Here is a 21,927-nt window from a genome sequence, read left to right on the forward strand (position 1 = left end):
GAAGTCAAATGCAGAGTCCACTTGTTGCTCAAAACGCCACCATAATTTACCTTATTCATGCCTCGTCATATTTTATCTTCCAGCTTTTAAACCATTACCAATACTTTGTTCCAGTTGTCCGACACAAGCTTTGGTGAAGTGAATAGAATTGTTTTATTAAATGCAATTACCAAGTCACCCAGCGCTCAAAACCTGAATCGTCTCATTGAACCCAATATCAGTTTAAAATCTGTTAGCACTAAATATATGGATTATTTATTGCACTAAATACATCTATTTATGGATTCTTTTAATCAATAGATGTTAGTACTAGAATATTTATGTTAGCTTGCAGCATTGCAATGGAATGTCATTTCCCGAGACAAACCAAGACAATTAACATGTCTTCTTATTTCAACAGAAGTTACCCAAGGAGGAAGGAAAGTCACTTTGATGTCATTTTGACATCCCTTTCAGGTCACGGCTGAAAAATCACGGTGATGTCAATGTGGCCCTCTGAAATGATGCTTACTTGACTCATCTCCCACTCATCTTGACATCAAAATGACCTGAATCTCATGATGTCAAAATGATGTCAAAACAACATCAAAACGTCTCTAGTGGGCTCTGGGGCCCTTCCTGATGGTTATAATATCTGTTCGTTTGACCAATGGTGTGGCTTGCCTTAGTAGCAACCATAATAAAAGGTTGGGGAGAGGAATAAAAATTGCTAGTTTCCAGAATAAAGCTGGCACTGTCTGTATTGTCACAATCTTCCAATCATATACAAAATTAAAAAAAAAAAACAACTATTATAATACAGTCAAAAAATTAATACTGTAGCACTTTTAATACTAAAAAATATTTATGGTCTTATTTATGACAAGAGCAGCATCATAACTGTCTGTATCGTCACAGCCTTTCAATAATACAAAATAACAAACATAAACTATATTGATGATACTTCCTGTATCGTGATACATAACAATATTTTCTGGTAATGATTGTGACAAGAGAAATAATTAATCATCATCTTCGACACAGCTTTCTTCACTCTCTTCTAGTTTGCGTTGAGCACTGGTATCCAGCCAACGCTTGATCTTCGCCTTGGTCAAAATAAGTCTTCCCTGAGGGAAATTCTTCAGCATTGCACCTATTAAAAAAGATGTGGTTGTATAAAAAAAAGTATTATGAAACAAGAAGGCTAAAGAATATTCTACTTACAGCATATTGCTTTGTTCAGCAGAGTCTTCTCAAACGCCAATTTTCCTTTTTTCCCCTCCCAATTAATTCCTCGAGCAAGTCTGTTGGATATTGTTTTCTTCAGAATGAATCCAGTTGCATCTGACTCGTTTGCAATGTCCATTGACAATTGAGTAAGATGTAAGACCTAGGGAATTTTGTTTAGAAAATAAGAGACAGATATGGAAGAAATTTAGAATAATGAAATTTGCTAATGGCTACAAAAGAACTCACATAGGATTTAAAATTAGTAGGATTCTTCAAAAAGACTTCAAATTCATCTAATTTTTCTTCAGTCTTTATAAATAAAGGTGGCATATTTGTTGGATCATATAACTCATCTTCCGGAGCCACATGGGAGAGAATTTTGGCCTGGTTCAGCATCACAGCATTTAATTGTTGTCGTATCTCTGATAGGCTTTCCGCTGTAACTCGTTGATATCCTAAGGGGGGAAAACATAATAAATGAAAAGAAAATCAAAACAAATGGAAAATAGGTGAAAACCATACCCTCAATCTTGATGTCCAGTTTTTCAAAACAAGATTTTGGTAAATCTACCACTACACCACTGTCTGAAACAAGAAAAGAACACAAATGCTACAAATGTGGGAACGGAGCCCTGAAGTGGATGTAGGATTTCTAAAGTACTTTTTAATAAGGCAAGTTATGCTACATTTATTGCATGCCAGCCATACTCAAAACTAAATTACCATTCAAGGGTGAGGAGTGTTGAGTTTGGACTATTTCCTCATTTGTATCAAGTAAATCTGAAAAAAAATTTAAAAAAATTATGTGAAGCTATTTGTGATACTCACTTGTCATGCATGGCTCAAACATACATTACCATTTTGGCTAGACTCAGATGGCTGGGGAGAACTCGAACCGGTCAATACGAGGGACGACATGCTTGTTTGATTACTTTCCATGATAATTTTTCCTATCCTTTCCTCAATTAAAGTTCCTAGATCTGAAAAAATAAATCTGTTAAAATATTTGTGGTTACCCACCACTCATAGGTAGCTCAAACATGAAATACCATTTTGGTTTGGCTCAACTTCTTTGGTATTGACCTCTGATGGCTGGACAGAAGGCACATTGGGATCATTTTGGGTGGTGCTGAGCTTAACTGTGCCCGCTCCCTGAAAGACTTCAAAGCCAAAATTAAAAACAAATTTTTATGACTCGAAACAAAAATATATTACTTGGTAAATGTCCAAGTATGCTTACCTGAGGAACTCTGTTCCTTTTCAGTTCTGATTGTATTTTGAGGTTTCCCTAAAAGCCTGTTGTTTATTTCTTGATGGTCCTCTAAAGTTATGGGAGTTCGCATACTAGTAGACATCATAAGTGAATTTGTTGGAGCACCTATTAAAACCTTATGTTATTTTCATGTGCAAAATTTACAACTACCCAAATGATTTTAATAATAAAAACAACATACATGCACAATGCTTCTCAAAACTGAATTACCTGGTAGCTTAAGCCGTCCAGCTGGTATCTGAGAGCAGGACGGAGTACCTTGTGGCTTCTGTAGTACAGCTGAAGATGTTCTTGATGTCTGAGAGCCGGAAGGAGTGTGTACAGTCTTTTTATCAGGGGCACCTTTGCTAGCTTTCCCTTTAGTTTCCTTGCCTGACTCTTTCAAAACTGTAAACAATAGTAAAAGATATCAATCAAACTATTTTGTTACAAGCTCTAAATAGATATGAAAATACATCAAAGCTAGATTTTGAAGAAAATTAAAGCACAATACCTGAGGGAGTTTTCTTTATGAGTGTAGTAGTTCTGGATGGTTTTGAAGGATATTTGTTGGAAGATTTCAGATATTCTGAGATTTTTGCAGACATTTCATCATCATTCATTGCTTCCTGGTCACTTTCACTTTCTGATGCTATATTTACTTCTCTTTTACGTTTTTTTGGTTTGGGCTGAACATCATCATCATCAGACGTGGTGCAATATCTCTTTGGTCGATGGCTACGGCGCTTAACTTGGTCTAAATCACTTGGCTCAGTACCAACTGTTTCATAACCTTCATTCTGTTTCTTTGCAGCAGATCTGGCTTTCTCATAAGTCGCTGCAACAGAAAAGTTATATTAGAATGGCAGAACAGCATTTAAAACATTAAAGGCAGAGTAAAAAATTAAATTACTACCAAATCTATGTCTTAATTTGATGGGGAATGATTTCCAGGAGGGAGAGGGCTTCTCTAATCTCATGATGAGTCTTGTTCTTTTATCAGAAGTCCCTGCCTTTGAAAAGTCTGGCCAATAGCACTTAGTCTCATTGTCAAATACCCATATATATGGTACAGCCTCACTCGATGAATAACTGCCATCGTCTTCAAGGAAGGTGACAACACCAAACTGAAAAAAATGTTAAAAATATGAATTAGTTTTTAAAACACTTCATGCCTCATTAAAGTCACATTTTAAGACAAATTTATTTTACATTTAGGAAAAACTACAGCTCCTCTGTATGAGCTAGTGGAATAGCCACATACTCAACATCACTAGTTGGCAGTAATGAACATTTGGCAGAAAATTGAGAAAAATTAATGTAATGTTTTTCTGGGCCTAAATTGGACACTTGAACAATGCCAAGGTTGGAAGAGGGCAGGGGATATTCATAATAATTCCCAACTTCATTGAACTTTTGTCCAACTAAAACTATCTGTCTTTCTGGTGTGTAAATAATATTTGAAAGAGAAAAATATTCATTTTTCTTTGTCTTGAAGCAGCCATCCTTCTGAGAAACAGCTAAGAAAGTATCTGAAAATTCAACCTTTGTATACTGCCGACCAGCCCTTTGTTCTTCTGGATTTACATGATTGTGATACAGAGTGACCTCACCAGGAGCACGTCGTTTCGGATTGATGATGTGACCATTTCTCTCAAAGTCCCTGTTAATAAGTTGTTCTATTGGCTTGTAGGTTGATCTAAGAAGCGCCTTAATAATACCCAAATAATTTTCATAAGGGAAAGCACTAAAATCTTCTAAAGCACCATGTGCTGCACATTCTTCTGAAAGATGACACAGGGCATGCACATAATAAGAGATAAAATGTCCTCCCAGAATCCTCTTTGAAAGATTAATAAATCTTCGGAGCAACAGATTTGCAATATTTCGCATTGCCTCTTGTTTCACTAGAGAAGGGCTACACAAAATGTAGATCCCCGAATGTAAGAGTTTAAAAGTTTTCCACACTCCTGGATCAAGATCCTTAAAAAGAACAAGTCCATCATATAAAACAATTCTTCTATACTCTGTGGCACGGAACTTTGATTTATCAGTAAATGGCCTAGGTCGTCTGCTGAAATCTGTTGGGACAAAAGCTGCAGTTCCCAAAATTCTGTTGTTTATTTCATCAACTTGCCCTTCATTTAAAATGCCTCGTCTCTTGCTTGTCCCAACCACAAACTTGAGCCAGCGTTTGGTGACCCCTAAATAAACCATGTGGAGGCTGTCAAGCCTGAACTGAGAAACCATCCCAGTGGGAATTTGCTCGAGTGGAGAATCCCCTGTGTGGTGGAGCCAATTACGACGCTCTGCAAAAGATGCATCGTCTCTCAAGGGTGCGTTGAGGTTGGGATAAGTGTGTACATTGTTCACACACACCATTTCTACCTCACACTTTTCACAAGAAAATGTCCCATTGTGCCCAATGATGCATTTAGTAAAAGATCTCGCAGGTGCATCAAGAATATAATTTCCAATTGTAACAGGGTAATTATTTCCAAAAAGATCAATGCCATTTGTGATTAAGAAGCGTGCCTCTTGAACATAATTATCAAGATATAGATTGATATCATCAGGCTTCCCTCTGCCTTTATAAGTAGCTATGATAAATGGCTCTTCCTCATCCTTCAACAGACCAAGTATAGGCCAAATATCATCAAAAGTAGTACCAAAGGGTTGAAAGCCGTCCATATTAACATCAAAAGTGACAGTTCTATGCTTTAGAAGGTAGGCCTCAGTTACTCTTTGCCGTAAATTTGCTTCGATGCCTTTATACCAAAATGAGCCAGAGCCCATTTCCACAATTTCGTCAGGAGTGTGGGCATGGGGTGTGCCAAGAAGACCAGTGTGAGTTTTAGGTAAACCTGGATACAGGGGAGAAAGTATCTTGAGAAGAGAGTCAACTTTTCTCAATGAAACACCTCTGAGGGCCCAAGCTTTCAAAGATTGAAACAAATAAGCTTCTCTGTCTCCATTTCTAAGCTGCTGTATATTTTCAGGCACGATTTCATGATAAAGGTCTTCTAAGTCATCATTAGAATCACTACTTTGTCCTGAACTCTCACTGTCCTCATTTTCATTGTGATGTGCGTTGTAATTTTCATTCATGTTGTCATTTTCATTTAAATTGTCATCTGCAGTAAGATTTTCATTCAAATCGTCAATAGCTCTGTCATTGAAACCCAAATTGTCATTTTCATCAGCATTATCATTGTCATTTTCATCGGCGTTCTCATTGCCATCATAATTATTTTCAAAGTCCATAGGGTCGTCATTCTGATATTCATTTATCATTGCTAAATTGACCAATTCTAACTGCCTGTTAACTTCCGCACTGGCATGCCTCTTAAGTCTGCGTCGATCCTAAAAGGAAAATAACCTTTAACTAGATAACAAAACAAAATTTCACAAACAAAATGTGGTATTTAAATAGCCAAGTTTACAACAAAAAAAAAAAAAAAATAAATGCTGAGAAGTTCGGTGTTAAAAATAGATTTAAGAGGCTTGCAATGCAAATGTAAAACACCACAACATTGAGAAATAAAACTCCCTTTTCTGTATAAGTTGTGTGAAATTGATTTATCACTGATATTAGAGGAGCTGCAAGACAGTAATTATTATCGTCTCAAGGAAATTGACAGAGCTGTTTGAATCGGTCGCTAACCTATCTTTTTGACGTTTGGACAACCCGGAAAGCTCTCTCACAGTTTCAGACAGGAGACGCTAAGAATACCTCACAGTACTTACAGGTTTATTTTTTTCTGCCATTTTGATGACATTAATTACACTGCCAATCGACAGTTCTTCACAGAACTATGGTTCTTGGCTCGACACTTTGACAAGCTCGGACATGCCATGCGAACGCGGTAGGTTAGAAGAGAGGGGGTGGGGGGAGGAGGGGGAGATGAAGGCGGGTTTTTCCTTCGTTCTTCTTCTTTTAGGCGCGTAATACAAACGCCCCCGCGACGCTTCGAAAATTGTATTTTCCAACTGTCACGCGATGATTACTAACTATTCTTCATAACTTGAATCATAACCAATGTAATACAAACGAAAACTCAATCTTCACAAGTCTCGTAAAATTTAATAATAAATACATGTCTGCTTAGGAAACTTACAAATGACATCATTTTGACGTTTGTGGAATGATTTATGAGGAATGATGTCAACCGGACGTCAAACACAGTCAAACGAACGTCAGGGAAAAAAATTAATGCAGTTTAACACTAATAATTGTTCGGACTAGGAAAATGTTGGCTGATTGACCAATACGAAGTGCTGGAGTCAAAGTAGAGGTTTTCAATGCAAAGTCAAAAAAATGTCATTTCTAGGTCAAGACTCGCCCGTGACTTTTTGTTGATCATATTGACATCACTGTGACGTCATTGTGACTTTTCTTCCTCCTTGGGTAGTCAAGGTGCGAATGACCTTGGTAGCTTCCCCCTGTGGGGCCTGCAGTAGAATGCCCCTCTGTCCTGTTCGGACCATTTTTGTTTCTGCGATGCTCAGAAACTGTGCTCTGTAGACATCGTATCCTGTGCTGCCATTGTATGGTGGTACATAGCCGGATGTGGAAGTGACTGTGGCTGCCGGTTGCATTGTGCTGGAGGGGCCGATTAATTAGGTCACGCATTAGATTGAAGAATTTTTGGGGTTTAAATTATCTTGCTGATCGCGCCTATCTTCGCGGCGGTGGGGGTGCGCGCGTCGACGGCGTCGTGGCGCCTGGTCGTACTCGTCGTCTTCCTCCTCATTATAATCATGATCCTCACTAGGATTGTCGTCCCCAGTCCATTGCATCGTCGCCCCCGGGGCGCGCCGGCCTGCTGGCCGTGGCCCCTGACTCGCGGCTCGTGCTGCTCGTCGCGATCGAGGTCGTCGTCGTCCTCGTCGGTATCGTAACCGTAGCGCCGCAGCGGTCTGATAGCACGGGGGGGCGGTCTGGTGCTTGCCCCCGCGCCGGGCCCTCCGCGTCCGCCCCTCGGCCTCGGCCTCTACCGCGTCCTCGCCCGCGTCCTCTACCGCGTGGGCAGGGACCCCCGGGTTTCGTCGTGTTGCTCGCGGGGTACTTCGACCTCCTCGACGTCGGGGGGGCCCGGGCGCGTCGGCCATGGTTGGAAAATTAGTCCCACCAAGGGCGCTTGTACAGGATAGTGTCCAAAGGGGGGCGCCTCTGCTGGAGGGGGCGGATTCGCGGCGTAGGGCGCGTGGGCTCGTCGGACGGGGGCGGCGCTGTGTAGACGCGCACGGGGGTTTTTATGTTCAACAAGATTCCCCTTGTTATCCCAGGTAATTACTGTGCAGTAATCTATGTGTACTGTTTGCAGGACGACGCGGTGTTCACTTCGCGAGGAACTTCGGCTTCAACGACAGATGCAGTTGGGTGTGGGGAATGGGACATAGCACTTGACTTTAATAAAGTTTTGACTTGATTTCAACCCTCTAATTTCTAATTTAAAACTAGTTCACTCACTCCTTAAAACTAGCACAGCTCGATGCCAGCTGGTCACTTTGACACAGTGGCAGAGTAGGCCTTTAACTAGCCTCACCACAGCACGAATTCACTCAGCAGGCGGGGTGCAGGTGGACATCAATGCGCGGTAAGAACCGAACTTGCAGCTTTACTGATCATGCGGCAATTCACGCAGCAGCGGATGCAGGTGGACATGCGTTAGGGGGCAGTAGGCAACTTGTTCCTGTATCAGTCAAGCACTGGTTCTCGATGATTTCACGCAGCAGCGAATGCAGGTGGACCTCGTCAAGTGCCAATGTGGGCTGATTTGTTTAATGAGTGAGCAGGCAATTTCACGCAGCAACGAATGCAGGTGGACGTCACTTGATCACGTATCAACAGACTTAAATTAGCTGTAGCGCTCGCGTAGGCAATTTCACACAGCAAATTTAATGCAGGTGGACGTCACACTACTTGTGCATCTACAGGTTTTTATCCGTTCTGTAAGTGAGTAATTTCACACAGCAACGAATGCAGGTGGTGACTATTCACTCAGGTAGCAGGTGCCTTAGACTATTTCTAGCACCCCCTTGTATTCCCGTTGGACACACTCAACCTTGCGGCGAGTTTCCAACACTCTTTCTCACCCAGAGTCACACTCGAAAACCTAACCTCTGGAGTCAGGTGGGGCCTGGCCTCAGCGGCTAAGCTCGATTCAATCACACACACAAGTATCCACTTTCGTTAGCTTGAGTTCAGCTTTTTCAATCACGATTCACACGCTGGTATTGGTTATGGTGGGCCTCTACTAGCTTCAAGTTCACACACTAACACTCACTGACTCGAAAACTGCTAAGTTCAAACTCTCGCGCTATCACTCACTCTCCTCCCCCCTAACAGGGAAGGCATAGACCGACCTTAACCTCAAAGCCCGATTAACCGCTGTCACCAGTGTTATAGTGTGGCAGTGTAAGGGACTTGGAGGGAAAGGGTAGTCAAAGGGTCTCGTGGAGACGGAAGCTTCTGTATTATCAACAAGGTGACCGTGTACAAAATGGTGGCTGGCGCCAGACAGCGCGCCTTTATATTACAGATGCAGAAGAACATAGGGAAGAACAGTATGGTGGAGAGTGGGGGTGCATGGCCAATGGGATTTAGGAACCAGGGTATTTGAGGGAAGAACGGAAAGAAGAAGGGTTGAGGTCCTGGCCAGGATCACTAGGGCAGTGGTTAAAAACTGGGGAATGACCGTCTAGAGGCCGTGCTTTGGTTATGTTCTCTATTTTTTCATATCATAACAAGACCAATCGGGAGAGACGTGTCATAAAGGGGGAACTTCAAACAACCCTAAACGTGAAAATGCCTTCAGGGCCCACGCAAAGTAGATATTGCGTGACATACATCGTCATACCAAATCCGAGCTTTTGGACACGACAATCTATTATCCAGTAATATTTTTAATCTAAATAACGCTTTTTTTAAATTTTTCATACTTTTCCTTTTTTTCCGGAAAAAAACATGAAAAAGTATGTTTTTTTCCGGCTGATTAAATTTTTTCCCGGGAAAAAAAACCAACACTAGTCATAACCTACCCTAGAGCCCTTGAAAAGAAAGCGATGCTCTTAAACTGACGGTAACTGTATAGTTTACCCTATTTCTTTATTGCACAATGGGCACCTTCCTGTAGCTTGTTCCACATTACTGGCACAGAGAAAGCAGAACCTAGCACACTGACAATTCAGAATGCCAATGTGCCCTAAATCAGGATGCCCCACTTCATATGGTTCTATGCACTCAGTGCAAAAGTCTGTAAACATGACAAATTGTTGGTTTTCTTTTTTTCTTACTGATCTATAGCTACATCTATAATTAACATGTATGCATACCTTCAAGGAGTGAGTTCTCTTCAATGAAATAGTTATTCCTGGGGCCTTCCTCGCTTTGGAAGAACTGAAACGAAAAATAAATCATAAGAAGGCAAAACATGCAGTAGTTGTATAATTATAGGAAGCAGTGGATAGAAAATAAAGCTGCTCTGTGAAGAGCTGTGCTCACTTCAGCAGCAGGGACTTCTGCCACGGACTCTTCGTCCTCACTAATAATTACCACATCTGGGTCGTCTATGGCCTCCTCTTGAGCCCCCGCTGCTGAGAGAGTGGAGATTGAGATGGAAGCCTCTGAAGTAAAGTGCCTAACAAATGAATAATCAATTTACTCACTGAATGTGGGTTCAGCTGCCCTCGGGCGACCTGCTGGCTTCTGAGGCTTGGCAGCCTTGCGAGGCTGTCCCTTTAATGGCAATGACTTTTTGGCCGGCTGTCTTGCCTCGGTCTCAATGTCCTCATCAGAGTCAGAAGGGACCTGCCGCTGGAAGAAAAAACCAAGCATATTATCTAAATGAATCAAGAACCTATATAGCCCCAATCCGACTGACTGACTGACTCACTCACTCACTCATAGAAATGTTTGGGGTCAAGGAGTGGTCGTAGAGACTTGCGGTTTTTTCCATGCGATTCCAAATTTTATGGGAAAATTGGGAAAAATCCCAAAAGTTGAAAATTCCTCACCGTTTCCGAGAAAACCTACTTTCTCTACAAAAAAGGGGAACAAATTTCTCACCGTTTCCGAGCAAACCTACTCAATCTTCAAAAATGGGGACCGACCGACTAAAAATTTTTATTCGCCTCATCGGTAGGTCTGGTCGAGACATTTCCGAAATTGTGCCGCAATCGGGTCTCCGTCACTGGCAACATCCTCAAAAAACGATTAAAAAGGCCTAAATTCAAAAAATCCACTCAATCTTCAAAAAAGGGGACCGACCGACTAAAAATTTTTATTCGCCCCATCGGTAGGTCTGGTCGAGACATTTCCGAAACTGTGCCGCAATCGGGTCCCCGTCACCGGCAACATCCTCAAAACGATAAAATAGGCCTAAATTCAACAGAATCCACTCAATCTTCAAAAAAGGGGACCGACCGACTAAAAATTTTTATTCGCCCCATCGGTGGGTCTGGTCGAGACATTTCCGAAACTGTGCCGCAATCGGGTCCCCGTCACCGGCAACATCCTCAAAAACGATGAAATAGGCCTAAATTCAACAAAATCCACTCAATCTTCAAAAAAGGGGACCGACCGACTAAAAATTTTTATTCGCCCCATCGGTAGGTCTGGTCGAGACATTTCCGAAACTGTGCCGCAATCGGGTCCTCGTCAACGGCAACATCCTCAAAAACGATTAAGTAGGCCTAAATTCAACAAAATCCAGTCAATCTTCAAAAAAGGGGACCGACCGACTAAAAGTTTTTATTCGCCCCATCGGTAGGTCTGGTCGGGACATTTCCGAAACTATGCCGCAATTGGGTTCTCGTCACCGGCAACATCCTCAAAAACGATTAAATAGGCCTAAATTTAACAAAATCCACTCAATCTTCCGACTAAAAGTTTTTGTTCGCCCCATCGGTAGGTCTGGTCGGGACATTTCCGAAACTATGCCGCAATTGGGTTCTCGTCACCGGCAACATCCTCAAAAACGATTAAATAGGCCTAAATTTAACAAAATCCACTCAATCTTCAACAAAAAAGGGGACCGACCGACTAAAAAATTTTATTCGCCCCATCGGTAGGTCTAGTCGAGACATTTCCGAAACTGTGCCGCAATCGGGTCCCCGTCACCGGCAACATACTCAAAATCAATCATCAATTGTCATTAAGAACCTATAAAGCCCCAAAATCCGACTGACTGACTCCCTCACTCATCAATCAAGAACCTATATAGCCCCAATCTGACTGACTGACTCACTGACTCACTCATAGAAATGTTTGGGGTCAAGGAGTGGTCGTAGAGACCTGCGGGTTTTTCCATTCGATTCCAAATTTAATGGGTAAATTGAGAAAAATCTCAAAAGTTAAAAATTTCTCACTGTTTCCGAGCAAACCTACTCAATCTTCTAAAAAGGGGACCGAATGACTAAAAAACTTTATTTGCCCCATCGGTAGGTCTAGTCGAGAATTTCCGAAACTGTGCCGTAATCGGGACCCCGCCACCGGCAATTGGGCAATCATCATCAAAAATCTATATAGCCCCAATCCGACTGACTGACTCACTCAGTCACTCACTCACTTACTCACTCAAAGAAATGTTTGGGGTCAAGGAGTGGTCGTAGAGACCTAAGGTTTTTTTCCTTTCACCTCTATCCTTGTCAAAGCAGTCTTCAATATTTTCCGGACCTTGTATGCACCCATTGACTGCCACAGTAGCCAATGCAATACAAGCTATCTATTTGGGCAGTAAAAGTAGCCTTATTATATGGTCAAAAGCGGTTAAATAGAGCTTTCAAAGAAGCAGGACATTTACTTCCTTAGAAAATTTGCCTTTGGTCACCACGGACTTACTGAAAATACTTCGGCACGCGCTCCACACATGCGGGGGTCTGGGGGCGGAGCCCCCAGCGAGCAGCGCGAGTAATATACTATAACTACACTACCAACCAAACTGTCTACGAAGTACACACTTACAATATGCATGCTTGCAAGTACACACTTACAAACGCATGCTTGACGCCGTATAACTCCATGCGTCAAGCATGCGTTTGTAAGTGTGTACTCGCAAGCATGCATTTGTTGGCTGAGCGATAGCGAAGCCTGTTACTCCAGTGGGGTTGAAAAATTTTTCCTGTCTGTCTGTGTGTGTGTCTGTCTGTGTGTGTACACTACTCCTCCTGAACGGCTCGGCCGATCTGGCTGAGATTTTGCAGGCTTATTAGGTATGTCCTTGGCTCGGCACACGCGAAATTTCAGCATCCTAGCTCAAGTGGTTCTGTTTTTATAGCCGAAAAACACCTAAAAAACGGCGAAAAATCGAGTTTTCTGCAGGCAGATCACTTCTGTCTTGAAGAAAGGGGTGTCTGGGGGGGCGGAGCTCCCCAACCTCGACAAGTTAAAAAGTTACAACACCTTATACCGAGGGGGAACAGCTTCCCACATCCGTTCTACAAAATTTGACCACATTCCACATTCAGGAGGCAAAAACGCCTGTAAGTGGGCAACATGTGTGGTAAAAACGCGAGAAATCATGGACATTCTTGCACATTCACACAATCATTGTACACTAAATTTTACAGTGGGTCACCCCTCGCCTTATACCTTTTTAACAACTTATGCATAGCTTCCTAGGTTTTTTTTTTTTTTTTAAGGGGTTCCCAAGAACCCCTATTGTCCGAGGTCCGTGGATTCCTCCCCCCCCCCCCCCTTCGATTTTCAAATAAACAACGCTAAACTATTTCAACTATAAAAAAACGAAAATTCCAAATTTTTTCGAAAATTCATCGTGGAAATTTTCCGTAAACGCGAAAAACATAAATTTGCAACAATCGAAAACCAGAACCGTTCATGGTATGAAAAAAAGGTTCAAATAAAAAATGTACCACTCCTCAAAACTAAACCTCCTGGCTCATCAAAGTGACAAGAAACTGTCTGTGTTCTGAGAAAATGGTTAAAACATGAAAAAAAAATCGCCATGGCAACGACACGACACCATCATGCCAACTGTCAAAATTTAAAGTGACCCATCAAAAGAAATCAACACGCCGTGAAATTCGAAAATGCCAATGCTAGCGCATTGCACTGTGTCCTGACATTGGAACATCTTTGAAATCCGTCATTGGTAAAACGTTCGTAGCAGAAAAACGCAATAAATTTAAATTTTTGTGGGTTGGCAACAATTTTCTCCGTGTCTGCGCCCTTTCGAAAATCGCGAGACTGAAAAAAAAGAGTAGTCGCGCATTGAAACTGCCCCTTCATTGTTGCTGAGGTTGGATTGTTTGGCATGCTTCTAAAGGCTGCGGTTGACTTGTCATGTTTTCCTCAATTCTGTGACCAGCTAAACGGTTGGTTTGACAAACCGCACTCGCACTCCGTAACAAAGGTGTTCTAAAGGAAGGTCCAAAGAGTACCCACCCGTTGAGGGAGAACGAATAGCCGCTTTAGATTAGTCGCAGTGGGTGCCTAAAGTCAGCTCAAACCACGATTTCTGCACATTTGTTACCGTTTGAACAAACTTTGCTGCAATACCGCTCCCAAACTAAGGCGGCTAATCGCACTCCGTAACAAAGGTGTTTCAAAGGAAGGCCCAAAGAACACCCACCCGTTGAGAGAGAACGATTAGCCGCCTTAGATTAGATGCAGTGGCTGCCTAAAGTCAGCCCAAACCACGATTTCTTCCCATTTGTTACCGTTTTGACAAACTTTGCTGAAATACCGCTCCCAAACTAAGGCGGCTAATCGCACTCCGTAACAAAGGTGTTCTAAAGTAAGGCCCAAAGAACACCCACCCGTTGAGGGAGAACGATTAGCCGCCTTGATTAGACGCAGTGGCTGCCTAAAGTTAGGCCAAACGATGATTTCTACACATTTGTTACTGTTTTGACAAACTTTGCTGCAATACCGTTCCCAAACCAGGACTGGTATTTCAAAACTTACTTTTAAACCAGTTATGAAACTGGGAACACCCTGCAATGCGATTAGCATTGGAATTTTTTTTTTTTTTTGCTGTCCTGATGACGGAAATAGAACCTATTCTGACCCACGAACCAGGTTCCAAACCCAATCGGATACATTTACTTCACCCGTCCCGTGTATTCATTTTCAAAATAAATGTCGGAGGGGCGGACATAAAATACAATGCCTGCTGAGCGCCCGCCCGTCCGTTCGTTCGAGGCCTTCATGAGGTCCGATCTTCACCAAATTTGGTATGCAGCCTCCCTGGGTCACCTTAAAAAGTGCCAGGTGGTACCAAATCCGTTCCGAGCCCCGGGGACACTGCTGTAACTGCATCATGGTCTTCATGGGTTCGAGGATGATTTCGGCAACGGATGGAGATAGAAGGGCATGTAGGGGTATATTCGGAGTCTGAGCGACGAGACAAAGTCAAAGGTGCTACTTACGAGCCATTCGGAGAAGTTTGGTCCCCGGTTCAAGTCCCAGTGGGGTTTGTTACGACCATTTTTATTCCAGTTTTTGGAGTTGGTTAACATACCATTTCTGAGTGCTGATGACGCAAATTTTTGAGTAGCGTAGGTGTAAAGAATCCTGCCAAAGGCGTGCTATCGCGGAGCCTGGTACGACAAGACACGCTCCAGCGAACACATGGACCCCCCACCACCGCATGGGGAAAAAGGGGGGGAGAGGCGCGGGCCGTTGGGTGGGGGAGCGCCAGCCAGGAGGCAGCGGTACGTCAGGACTGGTGCGCCGGAGACCGTGACCGTGCTTCAGTATACACGTATCTGTCTACTTTCATACGCGAGTGCTTCAAGACTGTTGTAAGGTGGTACTACTGTGTACGTCTCATCGCCCCGATTTCAAAGGCCCGAATTGGATCTCAACAAACCGTCTCAGGGTCCCTTCACATCATTTTCAGCTACCAGATAAGGTATGAAGGTCCAATAATTTTTAGATAAGCATGTTGTAAGCTTAACATTTAGTTTATTCTGATTTTCTGTGAATCTTCGACACATTAGACCATATTAGTTGTGGCCAGGTGCAGAACGAGAAGAATCAAATAAGACTCATTTAGGGCATCCAGAGTGTATGTGTTCATTGAAAATGTATTGAACTCACCATAAAATATTCTCATGAACTTCTACCAAGCAGAGGGTCTTAAATATTTGAAGTAAAAGTGCTAAAAAATTGTCTGTCGTGATAATATTAGTTCTGCACTCGGCCACGACTAAACTGGTCTTTTCGTACTGGGTGTCCGTCAACATGCTGCTAGCGTTACGATTCCCTGGACCGGAAGTAAGGGGCTGTCCATGAAATAGGGTACTTTCGGAGATCCTGAACCCGAAGTAAGCAGACCAGCAGGCGCCAAATTGGCCGGAAACTAACCTCTCTTTGGATCTAAAACTATAGCCGAGCTGTACAAATATTGCTCGCGAAACACACATGTACTGCAAACAAGTATCAAACGACTGTTTATGTTAAAGTGTGGCCGATACGTTTGACGAACGTCTCTTTCCCATGTCAAGTTTGGATCTACTTCCGCCAACATGGCGTCTGTGTGCTTCCGGTTCAGGGATCTACGAAAGTACCCTATAAATTCGGCATATCGGGCACTTTTTGATCCACCGTCCCCCCATGTTACGCTGCGTTACGCTATGCCAGGGCCCCCACCCCCTCTAATAGCGTACCGGTACCAGCACGGAAAATTTCTGAGGTAATCGCTTTAGTTACTCTTGCGTAGTGCTTGTATACATGTGAAACGAGCTCCCATATTTAATGTATTGAACATAACGTAACAAATGGACGACCCTTAACGAAAGCTAGTCCCAAGTAAGTTTCAGCGCATTCAAAGTTAAGTAGTCCATTTTCTTTGATATCCCAAGCAACCAGCGTCGACGCTGGTTATGGTAATGGGGTTATACTAAGACTTGCTTTCATAGCCTTTACCGAAAGAAGGTACCTTATGGCGGTCTTGAGCTTAAATTTTGTCATGTGACTTCCGGTCCAGGTGTTTGACACGAAAGTATACTTCGTCAAGAACTACTTATGTGTGAGCTTCTGGAATCTTATTTGGTTTATCAACTTTGTTTTACACTGCGCATAGGCCCTACAGGAGAAATAGCTTTCTGTAGACTATTTCGCTGGATTCACTTTAATCCATCGAAAAAGTACATGCACCGGAAGTCGGGTCGCGACAGCCCATCAGAAGCCTCCTTTCATCAGACTCAGCGCCTCGATGAGGGGAGGCTTTTGTGGGGTCAAAGTGGAACTAGCGAAATAGTCAATTTCCTAATGAGAACGTACGAAAGTGGCATTACCCGAAGTGCGACGGGAGGACAGGGAGACGCGTTAAACCGGAAATGGAGTGGATCGGACGAGCCCGGTTATAGGGGACATCTATCAAAATCGTTACGCAGTGTGAAGGTGGGGGGTTTAAGTAAGGGAGTATGGGGCGATTTGTAACAGGGGCGATTCCTAACAAATGCGTTTATTAATTTAAGTGGAGGGAGCAGAGGAAAATCTGAGTATGGCCCCTCTTTCGCTTCAAGTACAGGGTCCTTGAACAATCGAAGCGGATGTGATCGGTGCTCAGGTATAGTTTTGGAGGGCGTCTGAAATATAGGGTACACCGAAATTTCGGCAAACAGGCAAATCTTTTATTTTGAGTTCTAGGAAGTTTCTGTCTGAGGCTCCCCAGGTATGAATCACCATCGAAGTACCGTCGGGGCCTTGAAGCGTGACCCCTTTACAATGTAAACACGTGGCATAAGTTGCTTTTACTTTGTCCAGTGATAGTTTGGGACGGATTTCTTGCGTAACAGGCATTTGGGGTGATTCGTAACAGACCCGTTTAAAAACAAGAATGTAAGTAGTTTTTGCAATTAAATGCTTGAATTATTTCTCGAATCATGTGGTGTTTTATTCCAATACATTTACACAGCTCGAAATGCATCTTAAAGCGAATTATTCAATGCTTTCCTCTAAAATTGAAGAAAAACGGTGAGGTTAGGATTGACATAGCCTATCAGTTAATGCTGAGGCGGTCAACGGCAGCTTGTAATGTAGATTTTTAGACGTCTGCAGGACACCCGAAGAACAACTGGTGGAGGGGATAACATTCCTGACGATGTTTCATTTAATGTGTAGGATGTTATGAAGAGCCCCATGGCTGTTTCAAATCACCCCATGCTGGGGCCATTCGTAACAGCATGCAAGGGTTTGGAAAACGTCTTAGATTTCAAAGATTACGGACTCCAGATTGATCCAATGGAGCTGCACAGTCTAGATGAAGGGCCAGACTGCTGAACTGGCACAAGTTTGACACCGATATGCAGAATGTTCTTAATTTTGTATAGAGAATTCCGAAATCTGTTACAAATCGCCCACACTCCCTTACTAATTGATCCAGAAAGCGTTAGAAATAAATCATACGACTTTTCCGAATTGAATTTTTAGCCTTTAACATTGACTATGAATTGCTTACATCATCGCACCAAATTATTTGACTCAATTCCCAGCAATAGAGGACTCCAAAGAAGCTCTGGCCCGGAAGAAGAACAAAAACGGAAGTAAGAAATTGCAATATCTATGAGAAATATACGCTGCGCATGAGGGTCCGCAGCGTATATTTCTCATAGAAACTGCAATTTCTTACTTCCGTTTTTGTTCTTCTTCTTCCGGGCCAGAGCTTCTTTGGAGTACTGTATTTAGGGGTAAAAATTCACTCCTAAGAAAGGCCTAACGCACCTGGACCCCTTTTACGCTCTCAGCTTGCCTGAAAATGGAAACAACGTAATCGAAGTCAACATGACTCCGTTGAAATTATTGCCGATGGGAGGTGACTCCACTTGTTTTTATATGAATATTTTCTGAGTAATATCAAGTTATCTTACCTCCCCCCTTTCATTTTGAGAAATGAATAGGGTACTTTCGTAGATCCTGAACCAGAAGCAAGCAGACGCCATACTGGCCAGAAACTAACCTCTCTTCGGATCTGAAACTATAGCCGAGGTGTACAAATACTGCTCGCGGAACACACATGCACTGCATACAAGTATCAAACGACTGTTTATGTTCAAGTTAGGCCGATACGTTTGACTATCGCCTCTTTCTCATGTCAAGTTTTGATCTTCTTCCGCCAACATGGCGGCTGTGTGCTTCCGGTTCAGGATCTACGAAAGTACGCTATTGGAAAAAGAAGGAAGTCAAAAAAATATATTATTCCTACAGTAACCAGCGTCTTTTGCTGACTACATTTCCACTTGAATTCATTCTCATTCCAGGAACGTGACATCACGTTGAAACGAACGTGACAAAATGTCACGGCCGTGTCAAAATGACACGTTCGTTTTAGCATTGTGTCAGTCGTTTGGGTGTGAATTGGCTAAAAATCAGCTTGTTCACATTCAAACGAACGTGACACAATGCTCAAACGAACGTGACATTTTGTCACGTTCGTTTCAACGTGATGTCACGTTCCTAGAATGACAGTGTTGTCTTTAAGATCCATTTCGTTCAGGAAATGTAAGTTGGCCTTCTTTTTAAACGGGAAGCGATAAGTGACAGTAATCCTTGCACGGGGTGGAGGATCCTTCCACGGGGTGGAGGATTACCCACTTTTGTTGTTTATCTTAAAATATAATTTATGCTTCCTGAACTTGGTATCACCTATAGCATTCGTTCAGTTTTAGTTGTCCCTGCCAACAGTTTTTTTATCTCCTGAAAAATTGCAAAAATCGTGTTATCTCTTTTCCGCTTTGTGGATCAATGGCGTACCGGCGCTCTTTCCGTTTTTCTCTTCAAGTGCTCCTAACGCCACGAAGGGTCTGACGCCTACTAAAATATAGTGCTACTGAGCCTCAATGTATTGAGTTAACAATCACTTTAATCCACCTTAACGTTAAATTTGTTAAAATGTAACTAAATTTTCGGAAATTTTGAATGACTGAAGTATAAAACTACAACGTATTCGTTGCGGTACGAGTTTTTCGTTATTTTTGGTATGAGTGATTCATGGAAGAAATTTTCTCTGCTCTGGAAACTCAAATGTGTGCATGCACGGTAAAAACGGGACCTGGTTTTCCCAGGAAGCCAATGGTGAAGGCATAGGCGATTTCCAGGGAGTTCCTGGGAAAACCAGGAACCGTTTTTACCGTGTGGCTTTCTCTTAAAAGTGCATGCCTACACTGTTAGAAATTAGGTCCGAAATTTAATGGTGAAAAACTATAATCACGTTCATGGAGACTCCATTCATTTTTCTTCTTTTTCCGGAGAAATTTTCTCAGGGCTTAAAACATGTTCTTCGGAGCATTACTTAGGTCCTGATGGGAGATAAAATGTTAAAAAAATATGAAAATTCAGTCTGATTTCGTCTTACTTGGTGGTCTGAATCGTGAATTCATAAAATTGTACGAATATTAAGACTATCGGTCTGAAAAGTGTTACCTGTTGTCTGAAATTCGAATTTAGACTAGCAAGTCTGAATATTTAAAGCGATTGCTATCAAGTTTTGTACATTGCCGTCCGAAAACTAAATTCATACTTGTGAAGTCGGAAAACTGGTGAAAAAACGCCGTCCACTTTCAACATCTTTCGGCTTTCTCAAAAATTTTATCAATACTACTGTTGTATTTCAAATATTACGTTTAGTGTCATAGAGTAAACAGAATGTTTCAGAGCTCCCAAATGGATACTTATTGCTCTATCCGCCAGGTGGCGCTAGTGTCGCATGGTTGATCTTTTGGAGCTAAAATTGCCACTTGAAGGCGAAAGTGGGTGAATATTTTGTTACAAACTTATTCTAAGTGATTGTCTGAAAGGGCATGAGCTCACCAAAGCAAGATTTATGTTAATAAGTGCCATATAAGCTAAATAACAGAGAATACAATTTCACTCTCGCGCATGGCCACGGGTCGACGCGTGGTTGGGCTAAGGCCGCTCTCCCTCGGCTTTCAGCAGTCACCTTTGGGCTCTTCAGTGCCTATGGGAGGAGGTGCCTGCTACCGTGATCCCAATTTTTGAATCGACACGAGTCCCTCAGCGTCTATGATAGACCGATGGCAAAAGTTTACCCAACAGAGAGGTATTTTTTCGTGCGGCTGTCCAGTTCTTCGTACAATTTAGTCTGATAAAATAGACCGACTGGTATCATTTTTCATACAACATATTGATCTGAAAATTCAGTCTTACACCGTCTGAAAATTTAAGACCTCGAAGTATGAAAGTTTTGGTATGAAAATTCAGACTGGATGTATGTAAATCGACTTCTTACCAAAAATTATGAATTTTCAGCAATTCTTTTTATCAGTGTGTCTTTTCTCAGATATGTTAAAGAGGGCTTCGCCGAGGCATTCTTTAGTCTAAAATGGCCAAATGAGGGAGAACCTCCGTCGAGCTCATTTGACTTATATCCTGGTGGTTTCCCTTAATATTATGAAAACTGAGCTATACAAGTAGGGGTTCACACCTTTCCCTCATTTTGTAACCGGTAACATATATTCTTTTCGTGATTTCCTGATAGTGAAGCATGCATTTCTGCTCAAAATTCCGAAACTTTACGAAGAAATCCCAGAGTTTGCCTTCATGGTGAGCTCCATGCAGAAGTCTCGGAAAAACTCTATGATTTTCTCATTTTTCTCGGAAATATCTGACAGTGTACAGGAACACTGTTTCAAAGTCGAGGGGTCCTATTCAAAAGATCTTATCTGGGCGTTCCCCCCAAGACAATCTTATGTTAATTAAACGCCGGCAAATTTCACTCATTTTGATCAATCAGAATGAATACGGCGGTAAGCGAAACATATTTCCACATGCACTTTTGGTTTCTTTGATCTTCCATCTTTAGATTTACTTGAACAAACTCACAAATTATATTGATATGTAGCTGTACCAAATGATCAAACTATGTGAAATTCACCTGTCTGTGAAGTGAACAGGATTATGAATACCTTACTTGCTGTTATTTATTTGTTCTAGGTAAGTTCTTCTCAATATGCCGCGAAAGGGAAAGAAGAGTGACGCTGCGCGCCGCGCCCAGAATGCTGCACAGACAGCTGCTGCTAGGGCTGCAGAGACTCAGGACAAGGGTAAGGCTCGTCGCCTTGCTAACGCTTCGAGGGAAGCTGCAAGAAGAGCTGCGGAGAGACATGAAGAGAGAGAGGCTCGCCGCGCCGCCGATTCTGCTCGAGCAGCAGGAAGAAGAGCTGCAGAACGAGAAGCAGCGAGAGAGGCTCGGCGCGTCGCCGATGCTGCTCGAGCAGCCGCAAGAAGAGCTGCAGAACGAGAAGCAGCGAGAGAGGCTCGCCGCGCCGCCGGTGCTGTTCGAGAAGCAGCAAGAAGAGCTGCAGAAGAAGAGGAAGCGAGAGAGGCTCGTCGCGTCGCCAATGCTGTTCGAACAGCAGCGAGAAGAGCTGCAGAAGAAGAGGAAGCGAGAGAGGCTCGTCGCGTCGCCGATGCTGTTCGAGCAGCAGCGAGAAGAGCTGCAGAAGAAGAAGCAGTAAGAGAGGCTCGTCGCCAGGCA

At 42.7% G+C, this 21,927-nt stretch overlaps 3 protein-coding genes across 3 annotated transcripts; 1 reads left to right on the top strand and 2 right to left on the bottom strand.

Annotated features, from left to right (window-relative positions):
• Nucleotides 1-404: 404 nt before the first annotated feature.
• Nucleotides 405-3,674, bottom strand: LOC117640530. The gene is made up of 11 exons (XM_034377056.1): nt 3,378-3,674; nt 2,976-3,299; nt 2,693-2,869; nt 2,450-2,587; nt 2,259-2,369; nt 2,067-2,189; nt 1,933-1,989; nt 1,732-1,794; nt 1,456-1,664; nt 1,204-1,369; nt 405-1,132 (listed from the first exon to the last, which is right to left on the bottom strand). The coding sequence occupies exons 1-11, from the start codon at nt 3,439-3,441 to the stop codon at nt 1,002-1,004; spliced, it is 1,563 nt and encodes a 520-aa protein (XP_034232947.1). The 5' UTR covers nt 3,442-3,674; the 3' UTR covers nt 405-1,001.
• LOC117640529 lies at nt 3,519-6,331 on the bottom strand. The gene is made up of 2 exons (XM_034377055.1): nt 3,674-6,331; nt 3,519-3,588 (listed from the first exon to the last, which is right to left on the bottom strand). Exon 1 carries the CDS (start codon nt 5,753-5,755, stop codon nt 3,686-3,688), a length of 2,070 nt encoding a protein of 689 aa, XP_034232946.1. The 5' UTR covers nt 5,756-6,331; the 3' UTR covers nt 3,519-3,588; nt 3,674-3,685.
• Nucleotides 6,332-21,553: 15,222 nt separating this feature from the next.
• On the top strand, nt 21,554-21,907 carry LOC117640390 (trichohyalin-like). The gene has a single exon (XM_034376868.1). It carries the CDS (start codon nt 21,554-21,556, stop codon nt 21,905-21,907), a length of 354 nt encoding a protein of 117 aa, XP_034232759.1.
• The last annotated feature ends 20 nt before the right edge of the window (nt 21,908-21,927 follow it).

This window comes from Thrips palmi, unplaced genomic scaffold (genome assembly GCF_012932325.1).
Source record: "Thrips palmi isolate BJ-2018 unplaced genomic scaffold, TpBJ-2018v1 HiC_scaffold_12, whole genome shotgun sequence".
NCBI lineage: Eukaryota > Metazoa > Arthropoda > Insecta > Thysanoptera > Thripidae > Thrips > Thrips palmi.

Coding starts and splice junctions, on each gene's coding strand:
- LOC117640530 (XM_034377056.1), bottom strand. CDS start 3,441: ATGAGATTAGAGAAGCCCTCTCCCTCCTGGAAATCATTCCCCATCAAA. Junction 2,870..2,975: donor CATAAAGAAAACTCCCTCAG/GTATTGTGCTTT, acceptor TATTGTTTACAG/TTTTGAAAGAGTCAGGCAAG. Junction 1,795..1,932: donor ACACTCCTCACCCTTGAATG/GTAATTTAGTTT, acceptor TTCTTGTTTCAG/ACAGTGGTGTAGTGGTAGAT.
- LOC117640529 (XM_034377055.1), bottom strand. CDS start 5,755: ATGATAAATGAATATCAGAATGACGACCCTATGGACTTTGAAAATAAT.
- LOC117640390 (XM_034376868.1), top strand. CDS start 21,554: ATGAAGAGAGAGAGGCTCGCCGCGCCGCCGATTCTGCTCGAGCAGCAG.